We start from the raw sequence: 13664 nt of genomic DNA on the forward strand, positions 1-13664 counted from the left end.
ATATGACATAAAAAAAATATATATAAAAAATACGAGATACTTATGTGCTCATATCTGTGTAAAAGACAAGAAAGGGAAGCAAAGGAAAAGCAAAAGTAAAGCAAGAAAAATAAATACATAAAAGAAAATCTCGGCACGACATCAAATATAATGCAAAAATATTTATATATCATGAGACCTAAAGGTATCAAAGTAGAAGCTGAAGCAGAAGAATTTGGGAATGAGTATGAAGAGAGAGAGAAAGGGAGAGAGAGAGAGGGGAGGTGAAAACTAAAGGTTGCAGATGTCACCTGCTGTTGCAAGCAGAAACAGCTGAAGGTGCAAGCAATGCCTTTGACTTGTGGCAGTCACCCAAACGTGCCACATGCCACTTGCCACAGCTGCCTGCAACACACAGCGCCAGCTTCGATGTGCGTGTCAGCTACAGTTGCCAGTTGCCAGTTGCCAAAAATGTTGAAGCAGCTTAACTCACAGACAGTTGCCCCAAATGCCACACAAAACCCACTCTGCCCCCCTCCCCTTGCCACACTCCATGCTGCTGCTGTGCCACAATCTATGCCACATCATTGTCACTCGGTTACGCCCCGCCAAAAGAAACTTCTTCATCTGCTCTGCTCTGCTTCTTCGCTGTTGTTGCTTTTACTTTTGAAATTGTATGCAAGATTTATTAAGATTTAAAAGCTTTTATGTGTGTCGCTGTCAATTGCTGCCACTGCCACACAGTGCTGACATTTTAACCATTTTATAGCTAGACTTAATTGCTCTCAATCCAACCACATTCAAAATGTTTGCATTACTTTTACAGCTGACCAAATAGCTTCAACAAACTCAATAAAATCTTTATATACTCTATAGAAACTATCATTCCCTAAACAAACGTCGAAAAATAATACCATAAATTACCAAAAGTAGGAAATAAAAATTAGAAAAACAATATTAGGAAGCATTTTAAATATAAATAAAAATTACAAACCCAAAACAATGGTAGTAGGAAATTATTATATATTTTTTATTTAAGGTCTAAAAGCAGTTGACCTAGTGTTATTAAAAATTTAAATTAATATAAGAAAAAATTGGCATTTAATTAAAAACAACGGGAACGGCAGATAGTTTGTTACCCTAAGCCCAGGTACTCTTTTATAAAAGTCGATTTTCGACCAATTGTTCCTATGGCAGCTATATGATATAGCTAACCGATTTTAACCGAATTTGGTCAGGATGTATAATACCAGCCCAGATGCATTTTCTTATAATTTGGTTCTGATATCTCAACAAACAAAAAACTTTCCCATACTAACACTTCATTTTTGATGTATCGTTCCTATGGCAGCTATATGATATAATTAACCGTTTTTAACTAAATTTGGTCAGGATGTATTATACCAGCCCAGATGCAAATATAATCAGTTTGGTTCTGATATCTCAACAAACAAAAATCTTTTTCACACTAAAACTTCACTTTCGATGTATCGTTCCTATGGCAGCTATTGATATAGCTAACCGATTTTAACCAAATTTGGTCAGGATGTATAAAACCAGCCCAAATGCATTTTCTATTAATTTGGTTCTGATATCTCAACAAACAATTAAGTTTTTCATACTAAAACTTCACTTTCGATGTATCGTTCCTATGGCAGCTATATGATATAGCTAACCGATTTTAATTAAATTTGGTCAGGATATATAATACCAGTCCAGATGCATATATTATCAGTGTGGTTCTGTTATCTCAACAAAAAAAAAAGTTTTTCATACCTAAACTTCACTTTCGATGTATCGTTCCTATGGCAGCTATATGATATAGTGGTCAGATCCAAAAATAAAAACAAACTTGATCTGCCTTTGGTATCCAGGAACTTACATACCAAGTTTGAAGTCTCTAGCTCTTATGGTTTCTGAGATCAACGCGGTCAAACAGACGAAAAGGCAAACGGACAGACGGACAGACAGACGGACATGGCTCAATCGACTCGGCTGTTGATCCTGATCCAGAATTTGATACTTTGGGGGTTCTTCCTCTTTTGCCTGTTACATACATTCTGCCAAACACATTATGCCCTTTTTTTGCCATAGGCGAGCAAAGCGGAATCTGGCAACACTGCTGCCACAAGCAGAGGCAGAAAACGAGAGAGAGAGAGAGTAAGAGGCAGTGGCAGTGAGAGAGGGAGAAAGAGCGCGTGGCAACTTTGTATGCATTTCTGCACATTTCGAACGTTTTTCGACAATATTTTTACAAGACACTAATTGAAAAAAACAAACGAACGTTGGCATTGCGCTTTGTACGCCATGGCGTATACGCAATGCCAGCAGGCGTCACTCATACGCACTGTATGGCGCCCTCAACTGGCAAATAATTAGTTATACGCGTCGCTGTGGGAGTGTGTATATATATGTATGTGTATAAGTGTGTGTGCGTGTGTGTATATGTGTGGGCATGTGAAATTGTATTGTTTCCTTGCTCTGATTGGTTTTTGGTTTGCTGGTTTTCTGGTTTTTAGTATTTTCGGTCTGCTGCTGCTGCTGCATTAAATGGAGAGAATAATTCAAAATATTCGTAACTACAGCAAAAGTATGCCAAAGTCCAATCTATGAGATTGACTATACTATACCCTGTAATTGAAAAAGTACAATAAGATGAAGGAATATTATTTGAAATGGTATTGCAGTTGCTTCTCAAGTTGTATGTAATTCTCAATTATTTTTAATAAAACTTAAGTCTTTTTGTTACATCAAAAACTTTGATAAAACAACTTATTGCAGGGTATCAGCCAGTTGAGAGTATGTTTATAATTAGATGTCATTCTTATTTGCTTTGCCCTCTAAAATAAAAGTCAATGGAAAATTTGTTTTTATTACCGAAAATCGTTTTTGGAGCTAAAAAGAAAGATGAAGAAGAACTACAACATACCTATTGATTAGTTGTCATTTTTAAACTTTTTTTCTAAACAGACTCTTGTGGTTTTTAAAAACCTGAAATATGTTAAAGTTTGTTTGGCATTGAATTTTAATAAATATTACTAAAATCAATATTGTTAATCGAGCTTTCTTTTAACAGTTTTTGGAAGCTCAACAGATTTATAAACTAAAGAAAAACGCTTAAATCTTAATTTTTTCTTTGTTTTTTTGTGCTTAGCTTTTTTTAGCATTATTTATTTTATTTTTAGCTGTATTCTTTATATTACTTTTTTTTAAATACTCAGATTTGGGGAGTAAAAAAACTAAGATACACAAAGATGGAAAATTTAATTGGGAATTGAAATTAATAAATTAATATAGAAAAGTCAAAATATATTATAAAAAATTTTATTAACAACATTTTATAGATTTTAGCTTTTGGATTTTTTTCCTTTTACTGCTTAATAATTTGGGCAAGTTCAAGAAATACTCTAAAAAACCAATCAACTAAAAAAAACAAAGCATTACATTTTCTTGTATCAGTTATTAAGAATCTTTGGAAAATAATTTAGTGCTTATTTGATTTATTTAATATTGTGAAACATTTGCAAAATTAAATGAAATTAGTGTATTTCCATTTCAAAAGAAAATTTAACAGCAGACAGATGAATCAAAAATAAAATAATTAATTTAAATTTTTCCTATTTTTATACTTTTAATCTGTTTCTTTAAATTTTCTAGAGTTTGCTTTTTTTTTCCATCTATATATATTTGGTTTTCAATAAATTATATTTCTATTTGTTTTTGTTTTTATTATGCTTACAAAAATATTTAAAACTCGTTTGTTTTGAGGACAATTTTCTGACCTAAATCTTCGGCAACTTGCACCTCTTGCATATTTGATAAATGAGAATACTGGAGTTTATTTTTTCCAGTTACCACAACATCTACATGCTAAACCAATTAGTTAAGGTAGTTGTTGCTCTAAATAAATAAGTGTGGATTAAGTGTTTCTGTTGAGTGCGTGAGAAACGGTGTGTAAACACTAAAATGGCGAGTAATGCGTAACGAGTAACGAGTAGCGGGTAACGAGTAGCGAGTAACGAGTAATGAGTAGCTCATTATGAGCAGTTGCAAAGTTATTCAAATGATGTGCTCACGTTTTGGCAACGTTGCAACTTTGAGTGCAACATTTGCGGCCACTTAGCTGTGGCTTACACACACACACACACACATAGATACACCTCATCTGTGTGTGTGTGTATGTGTATATATAAAATGAAATTTAAATGAATATGCGTCACGTGAATGTGCGGGATCATAGAATGTTCGTTGCTGCAGTTGCGACAAAACTTGCAGCAAACAACGTCATGAAACACACACAAACACACACACACACCTACTCACACGAAAGCAATGTCATCAGTTTTAGGCTGTGCATTTTCTTCATATTTTTTATTACATTCATTTTGCTTACACAAATTTGTTGCCTACTTTGCAGCGCGACACTCAAGAGAACTATAAGACAAAGTGTGTATAAAATGGTAGTGTATGTGTGTGTGTGTATATGTATACTTTACATATGCCTATGCACCGCCCTCTTCAGTCAATCAGGTCACCTTCTTGCCTTTGTGCCGCACACAGCCCCGAGGCATGCAACACACACACACACAGCGCATTGCAGTTAACCTGAGCTCCGAAACGTCAGTCAAATGTCGCACACATGCATGCATACACACACATACATACAAACACATGCAAGGGCAGCTCAATTTGCCGGCTTACTGATGCAAATTACAATAATTTTCAGCCTCAATTACTCAAGTAATTGCCGAATTACCAAGAAATGGAAATATTAACCACTTAATAACTGCACTTGCCCTTTTGATCAAACAAATAACGCAATTTTGAGTTACAATTACTTGTGTAATTACAAACTTAATTCTTCAAGTAATTGTAAACAACATTTTACTTATATTTTTTTAGTTATTACAATAACTTCTTTAGTTATTTAAGTAATGAAAACGTCATTTCAGCATAATCAGTTCAATTACTTGCTTTTTAATTACTTTAGTAAGGCAATTTTTAGTTACAATTACTTGTGTAATTCCTCAAATAATTGTAAACTGCAACATAATTATTCGCTTGCCTTTGTAATTACATGCTTTTCTCTTACAATTACTTCTTTAATTACTCGAGTACTTAAATGGTAATTAATGAAGAATTTCAGAATATCCAATTGCATACTTTACAAGCGACTCTCGGCAAAGTTTCTACAAAAGGTCAACGCTGCAACAAAGCAAACAAAATGGCGTCAACACAGCATTTAGCGGCCATTTTTCTGATTTTCTTTTCGTATTTTTTGTTGTTGTTATTTTTTAACCGCAATTTCCGTTTTTTTATAGCTTTTTTTGCTTGTGTTTTGCTTTAACACAATTTTAAATTGTGCTTGCAATTAAATATTTAAATTGTATTGCAGGTAGGAGTGTGTGTGTGTTTGTGTGTGTGTGTGTGTGTGACAGTTGTATGTTTGTGTATTAGTGTGTGTCCCTGCTTTAAGTGCGGTCAATTTTCAGCAATTTGTGTGCGGTTTTTATGTTACCTCATTTTCATAATGTTCTTAAATTATTCAGCGCCTGCTTGAGACAATTTTCCAAGTTTCCTTTACCCACTCAACTCTTAAAAAATGTCGCTCATATGCGTATATGTATAAATGTGTGTGTGTGTGTGTGTGTATTTGTGTCACATTTAACCCAATGACCCGCACATTTGACGCATTTTTTGTATGTTTTGAATTTTATCATTTGTGGTTGAATAATTGAAATATTTAATATTTAAGCCATGCCGGCTCAAATGCTTTGTAATCATTATCTATTTATTATCATTATTATTATACTTTTTTTATAAAAAAAATTTCAACATTTTTACAAAACTAAGAATAATAGCAAAACAATTGTAGTGTGCTGTTTATTTTGAATATGTGAATATCATTCAGTTGGTACAATGGTTGTTCATATTTGTGTATAAGAAACTTTGTTGTAAATTGTGCATGTCTTTAAATGTTATTCGTTTTAAATACATGTTTTATATAAGGTGAAAAAAAATAAAAAGTTACAAATTAATTATTCAATAATTGTTCCTGAGTACACGTGTTTTGATATAAGCCTTTATAATTAAAGTAGTGTGTTGTTTATTTTGAATATGTCAATATTTTTTATATTTGTGTATAAGAAACATTCTTGTAAATTGTGAAATGACTTTAAATGTTTTTTCTTTTTAAATACATGTTTAATATAAGGTTAAAAAAAAATAAAAAAATTACAATCCAATTATTCAATAATTGTTGCTGAGTACACGTGTTTTGATATAAACCTTTAAAATTATATTTGTTTTGATTATCAATTTGTGTTCTCTGTTTATTAAACGCAAATAAAGAAGTGTGTTGTTTATTTTGAATATGTGAATATTTTTCATATTTGTGTATTTGAAATATTCTTTTAAATTTTTGTACATGTCTTTAAATGTTATTCGTTTTAAATACATGTTTTATATAAGGTGCAAAAAAAAATAATAATCCAATTATTCAATAATTGTTCCTGAGTACACGTGTTTTGATATAAGCCTTTGTAATTATATTAAATTTGATTATCAATTTGTGTGTATTTAATAACCGCAAATTATAAATATGTGAATATCTTGCAGTTGCTACAATGATTGTTCATATGTGTGTATAACAAACATTCTTGTTAATTCTTGTGAATGTCTTTAAATGTTATTCGTTTTAAATAGATGTTTTAAAGTGTTAAAAAAAAAATTATTCAATTATTCAATAATTGTTTCTTAGTACACGTGTTTTTATACAATCCTTTGTATTTATATTTATTTTGATTATCAATTTGTGTTCTCTATTTATTTACCGCATTTTGGGTTTTGATTAGATTGTTATTCAAATTGTTTCTGAGTACACGTGTTTTCATACAAACCTTTGTATTTATATTTATTTTGATTATCAATTTGTGTTCTCTATTTATTTACCACATTTTGTGTTTTGATTAGACTATTATAAGTGAGCTGGCTCATCGCGGAGCAGAGCTCCACGTTGGTATTCCTGGTAAATTTTTTAAAGAGACGAAGTTGCTTGTTAAACTCCCTACGGAATGTATTGTCTGGAACAAGCTCGAAATTGATGAGCATCTTGAAGCCATCATAAATGGCAGTTGAAAGATCACGTATTTTCTTTGCGTATGTGTCAAACTCCAATTGATCGGATGCGTTCAATTTCCATATTTTTATATTGCCAGTGTAGCGACGCACCTTTTCAATTATCTGCACACTTTCAGGAGTGCGCATCAGCATCAATTGAGTCAAATGTAATTTTTTTAAATCTTCAAGTATGCGCAGAGATCTGCCCACATTGGCCTGGGTAAATCCCAAGCAGTCTCTCAATTCATATGATAGCTGTAGAAACTTTCGCTCTGTTAACAGGGTATCCTCAATTCCAATCAATTCCTTAAAGAATCGCTCTGCCTCCTCCTTGGGTATTTCCTCAGGTTTTGGATCGATTATAAACCTTCCTGGCATTGATTCAGCATCAATCTGTCCGGTTTCCAATTGTTGCTTCAATTCAATTGCCTCCTCACGTGCTTTTTTCATCCAAGCAATTTCCGCGGCGATATTTGCAAAACTCTCTGGTTTCCCATAGTCGATTTTAATGCCCAGAGACTCGGTCGTGGGGATGTAGACCATAAGTAGATTTTTTGCAGCGACCTGTCGATAGATTGGTAGAATAAGTACATGAATTACAAAAAAAAATAAAAAATAAATAAAGTTTGATAGCCTAGCAAATTATTTTCTACTTATTTTTCGAATGAAAGCCATATGATATAGAAGTAAGATTTTAAACAAACTTGGTCAGACAATATCAAATACACAATCTCTGAAATTAATTGTGTTGTCTTAAAAAATAATAAAATGAACTTTTATAGCAAATATTTACTTTCGACCGTACGCTCAATGGCAGCTATATTGATATGCTGGAACGATTTGCACCGAATTTTTTTAAAATATATAAGACAGTCCAAAATACATAACATGGAAGATTGGTTAAAATATCTCAAGAAACTACAAATTTATTTATACTAATGGCTGGTTTTCAAGCGATAGTTCCTACGGCAGCTATATGATATAGAAGACTGATTTTAACCAAATTTGGTCAGAAGTTAAAAGGCAACATCAAAAACATAATCTGTGAGTTTGGTTGAGATATTTTAAAAAACAACAAAGTTGTTCATACAAAAGGTTGATCATTAACCGATAGTTCTATAAAAACTATATGATTTTAAACAAATTTGCTCAGAAGCTGAGAGAAATTATCAAATACAAATTATGTAAGATTAATATAAATATCTTAAGAAACAACAAAGTTTTTCAAACAAAAAGGTTGATTTTTAAGCGATAGTTCAATGGCAGCTATATGAAATAGTAAGCCGATTTTAAACAAATTTGGTCAGAAGCTGAGAAACAGTACTGAGCACATAATCCGTGAGTTTGCTTAAGATATCTCGAAAAACAAGAAAGTTTCTTATACTAAATGTTCATTTTGAACCGATAGTTCTATGACAGCTATATGATTTAGCGAATCGATCTTAACCAAATTTGGTCAGAAGCTGTAAAATTATAATATTTAGAAAAACAGCGAGTTTGGTTTTAATATTTTAAAAAACAAGAAAGTTTCTTATACTAAATGTTCCATTTGAACCGATAGTTTCTTTGAAAGCTTTACACATATAAAAATTCGATATTGATTAAATTTGATGAGCAGCTGTAAGGCAATTTCATATTGCCACAATCTGGGAAATTAGTTAAGATATCTTGAAAAATAAAACTTGATTTTCAAAAATGCAAGATTGCTTTTAAACTGAGAGACTAGTTTTATGGGATTTGCCACGCCTCCATTACTATGTTATGTGTATAAACATATCGTGACAATTTTAGAATACCTTCTGCAAGGTTATATCAACTGAATTCATTTATATTCACTAACCTGTACGGTGAAACCTGTATGCATAGGTGTATTAACAGCAGACGAGCTGTAAATCGAGCTGGTTTCATCGGAATTATCGGAATCGTAATCCATAGTGGAATCCTCTGCATCGCTTTCCACAAATCGCACTTGCTTCTTTAGCTTTCGTTCTTCACGTGCTTTTTGAACGCTGCCGTCAACAACAGAATTTCCTGATGTTGTTGCTGTTTGTTTTAATATTGGTTTTGTTGTTTTTGTTGTTTTTTGGTCAGTGATCAAAGCCACATCCTCGCCACGAAGTGCGTTCTCAATTTCATCGACGGCCTTGTAAAACGTGACACGTTTCATGGTCTTGGCAGTGACAAATTTCTCCTTATTCTCCACATAATTGAAGATATTCTTTGCAATTAGACGGGCGCCAGTTTGTCCGGTCCCATAAAAGTACACATTGTACTTGTTGTTGTTAATGTTCTCTATAATCTTTGCTGGCCATGGCGAATATCCTCGCATTTTGGCAAATACAAAATCTCCAATTTTGTACGTTTTGGCTGCCATTATTGTGTCTGATATGTGCAAGATGAAAAAAAGAAAGAACGATTTAAATTGGTATTTTTGGCACTAGCTGTCAGTTCCAAGAATCACGTGCTTCTTCTTCGCTTTTGTTGCCATTCACGTTTAACAGTCGTCTGCTCAATTAACAGTGACAGCAACTTAGCATTTTCCTGCTGTTATTAACAGCAAGCGCTTTGGCTTGATCAAAAGCTGCTAGTTACGTAACCGCCCAAAGGCGTTTTACAATTTACTAGCACTGTTCAATATCACACTAGTTAACAGCAGACGGAACTTAAAAGGATGGTATGCAGAATTTCATGTTAATTAAATAATTGTATGAAAGAGGAAAATAATAATTGATTTAATTGATAAAAATTTATGCCAAGCGAATTTTGCAACTCCAAAAATATAACCGACATAATATAATATAGTACATATAGTATAGTATACAGTACACATTTTTTTTGCTTTAAAAATTCTGGCCAAACGGAAAATAATTGAGAATATCAAATTAAAAGCGGCTTGCAAGGCTAATATAAATAATTAACAATATCAGTGAGATTAAATTAATATGCAGTATTGCAACTGAATATAATTAGTAATTACAATTCTAACGGCTATAACTGGTAACTAAATACACCTTTTATTTATTTACTCCCTTGCTTCATTATTTATGTAGTACAGCAAATTTGCATGCGTTATTTGACATCAAAATTACCGGACTTTCTCTTTCAAGCACTCTATCTCTCTCTTTCAGCTGCCGAATATATCAAATATATTTGGCAACCGCCTAATCGAGCCATATATTATGCATTGCATATTAATTTTAAACATTTAGACGTTATTTCACTTAAAATCAAACAAATGAGGCATAAGCAGCTAACAAATATTTTATTATATTATTTGCAGGGTTTAAAGTAATTATTATAACAATAATATATTTTATTCAACCGCTTCTAATAATAAAAAAAAATTATTTTAATAGCAAGTCGTAGCACATACCACCCCACATGCCCACGTTTAAGGGGTATACAACACAATTCAAATTTGATTTTTAGTCAAACAACGCTTTCCCACATACATCATACCCATACATATTGCATTACAGGGTAACAACACGCATGAATCATAATTGCAACTCCCTTTTGGGCGCTTGTTACGAAATTACAGATATTGTATTTAATGCATTAATAATGCATTATTCAGTGGCATTGAAAGCAGCACAATGGCCAAATTTATGCGCATAAATTAATTGATTTAATGCGCACAAAAACAAATTAATATAACGTAATAATATATGTACATTGTTGGCTCACAAATATATGTACATGTGTCCAATTTGGAAATGGCTACATTTGTACTGGAATTATCCCCAGCAGGTCCTTTTCGCCGTCACGTTATATTTGATGAACGCCTGTGGCTTTGATTGCCGACTGCAATGTGTTCACTTAATCAAAGAGTTGCGACCGACACCATATTGTTAATTATTACCATGAGATACACTCTAAAGGAGAAGTTCATCAATTTAAATATCAATTTCAGGGAATCAAACCGAAACAAATATAGTCACAGAATCAAGTTTAAAGTGTTATTTTATACTAATTACGAGATAAGGAGTCGATTAAAAGTGAAAACTTGAGATTTAAAATTTTGAATTTTCGAAATGTCAAAGGGGGGACCCTTAGCATCGAAATAAATATCTAGTGGAATCTAGAAGACATTTTTTTTTTTATTTAATAAAAGTTGAATGCAGAACAAATTAAAAGGCCAAATCAAGCCCAAAATGACATTCCACTTGAAAATCGGTTCAGTTTTGATCAAGTTATGACAGTTTTACATTGGTCAGACCTCGGAGCTAGTCACTTTACAAGTCAAAATTTTTGTTCAATTTCAAATGATTTTTTACAAAAAAATTAAATGTCTTAGAATCAAATTTAAAGTGTTGTTTTATGCTAATTACGATATAAGGAGTTGATTAAACGATTTAAAATTTTGCATTTTTTAAATTTCACAGGGGGGACCCTTAGCATCGAAATCGAATCTTGGTCGAAAATAACTAAATTTTCTAAATGAACAAAATTTTAATACAGAATGAATTTAGAGGCCAAATCATGATAAAAATGACATTCCACTTGAAAATCGGTTCAGTTTTGATCAAGTTATGACAGTTAGAAGTTGGACAACTCTTTGACCCAGCAACGTTACTACAACCGAACCGGTACAAGCGCTTCGGTAGTCGGTTCTTAACAGAGAATTTTCAATCGGTAACGGTTTCAGTTCCGGTACTAAAAACTAAACGGTTAGTTTCGGTTAACGGTTCCGGTTTTACTCCCTGATCAATTTAATGAGGATTTCATTTCATTTAAATTTTGATTTATGGCTTTATTTAAAGTTGAGCTTGCATAGTTAAGAATTTCTCAACTAAAGAAGACAAATGTAGAGTCACTTCCAAAAATAGCTAAAAAGGTGAAAATACGCTAAATTAAAAAAATCAAAAATTAAAAACTCTACCATAGAACAATTTTTATATTTGTTGCTTGTCATCTGTTGCCCCAAATGTCTAAAAAAAAAAAGGTTGTTTTTTTTTTTAAATATGGCTATTCCTTATAGTTACCTAACTTTAAGGGTATTTCGACAACGACAAGACAAAGTTCATATATTTTTTTGCTGTTGTTGTTGTTGTTGTTCTTGCTTGGGCGGAAACGGAAATGTCAGTCGCCATTTTGTATATAGTTTTGGCAGTTGTTGGTGTTGCGCATCTTTTGATTAATTGTTTGTTATTTATGAAACTGTTGAGCGTCCGCTAATTGCCAGCATTAAATTCACACACACACACACACACACACGCACATACAGATAGAGAAATGTTCGGCAAGTGTTGCAAATGCAACTCTTAACGTCATTCAATTAATTAAAATTTAATATTTATGAAGCTGTCATATTGTGAAAAATAGTACAATTATGTTAATTTATCAGAGGTGGGAATTTGAGCCACTGACCCCAACACACAATCATACATCAGCGTTGTCATTTTAGCTATTTTCTAGCGAGACTAAGGTTTTCTAAATCTGAAAAATATAACTTCAATATTCTTCAGAAAATAAAAATTTTCTTTATAAAAAATGAGATATTGTTACGGATACTTTCCAATATTGAGCAGCTGCTTTTAAATACTGAAATTATGGAGAATAAAATGAAAATTTTAATAAACTAATTAATACTATAATCATAAGGTTATTCGTATTTTACAATTTCTAATAGTGATTTTTTAGAAACGATTTTTCATGGTTCTAAAATTCATGTTAATTTATAGTTATCTACTGTATCTCGTTGTTTGCATAACTCATCTAAAATTTCCGTTGGCTTAATTTAAGCTTTGGATAATTGATAACGTTATACAACAACAAAATCAAATATTTTTCCCATGAGCTTTTAACCAAACAAACTTTTTCTGGTACATATGGTTACCTAGATGAAAAAAAATAACTTTAAGAAATCTTTTTAAAACAACTCATTTATTTCAAATTAAAAATCTGCCTACTTTAAAGCTCTTGGGATTTTAAACTTTTTTTTAAATATCACAAAGCAACAAACTATATTTGGAAAATCATTTATACTCAATATTTGATTAAATTCATTGCTGTATTTACAAATTGTGTAATAAAATTATTGGTATTGCTTTTTTTTTCTTTTGTTCTTAAAATGTAGATTTAATTTTTAGGTTATATTTTTGGAGTCGCTAAGCTCGATGGGTACAAATTTATTTCAAATTAATTGGCCTATGTTTAAGAACTATTCGATTTTAGAATATTATGATTTTTAGTGCATCATTTTTTGTATTTTTTTTATGCTTATACATTCTTGGAAAGTTCGTAAATAAAATTTGTTAGTATTTAAACAGCTTTGTAGCAATTTCTTTTTAGCAAATTAGCAAATTTAGTCCTTGAATTACTGACAACACTATCACATACACACACACACACACACACACACGCACACACATACATATGTGTTTGCTGTTGTCAGTTGACAGATGAAGCTGACATTCTCTAACGCCTTTGGGAGCCTGCAACTCTCTTAACACTAAGCTCGCTTGCTCTCTCCCTCTGTCTCTCTCTCTCTCTCTCTACTTCTGTCTCTCTCTCTTCCCGCTAAGCACGGCAGTGTTCAGCTTTAGTGGACGCTTTTGGGCCGT

The 13664-nt window shown here is 32.2% G+C and overlaps 1 protein-coding gene across 1 annotated transcript; it reads right to left on the bottom strand.

Moving 5' to 3' along the window:
• Positions 1 to 1020: 1020 nt before the first annotated feature.
• On the bottom strand, positions 1021 to 9427 carry LOC117784991. The gene is made up of 4 exons (XM_034622865.1): positions 9214 to 9427; positions 8939 to 9141; positions 6931 to 7662; positions 1021 to 1035 (listed from the first exon to the last, which is right to left on the bottom strand). Exons 1-4 carry the CDS (start codon positions 9425 to 9427, stop codon positions 1021 to 1023), a joined length of 1164 nt encoding a protein of 387 aa, XP_034478756.1.
• Positions 9428 to 13664: the final 4237 nt, after the last annotated feature.

Source organism: Drosophila innubila, chromosome X (genome assembly GCF_004354385.1).
Source record: "Drosophila innubila isolate TH190305 chromosome X, UK_Dinn_1.0, whole genome shotgun sequence".
Classification (NCBI taxonomy): Eukaryota; Metazoa; Arthropoda; class Insecta; order Diptera; family Drosophilidae; genus Drosophila; species Drosophila innubila.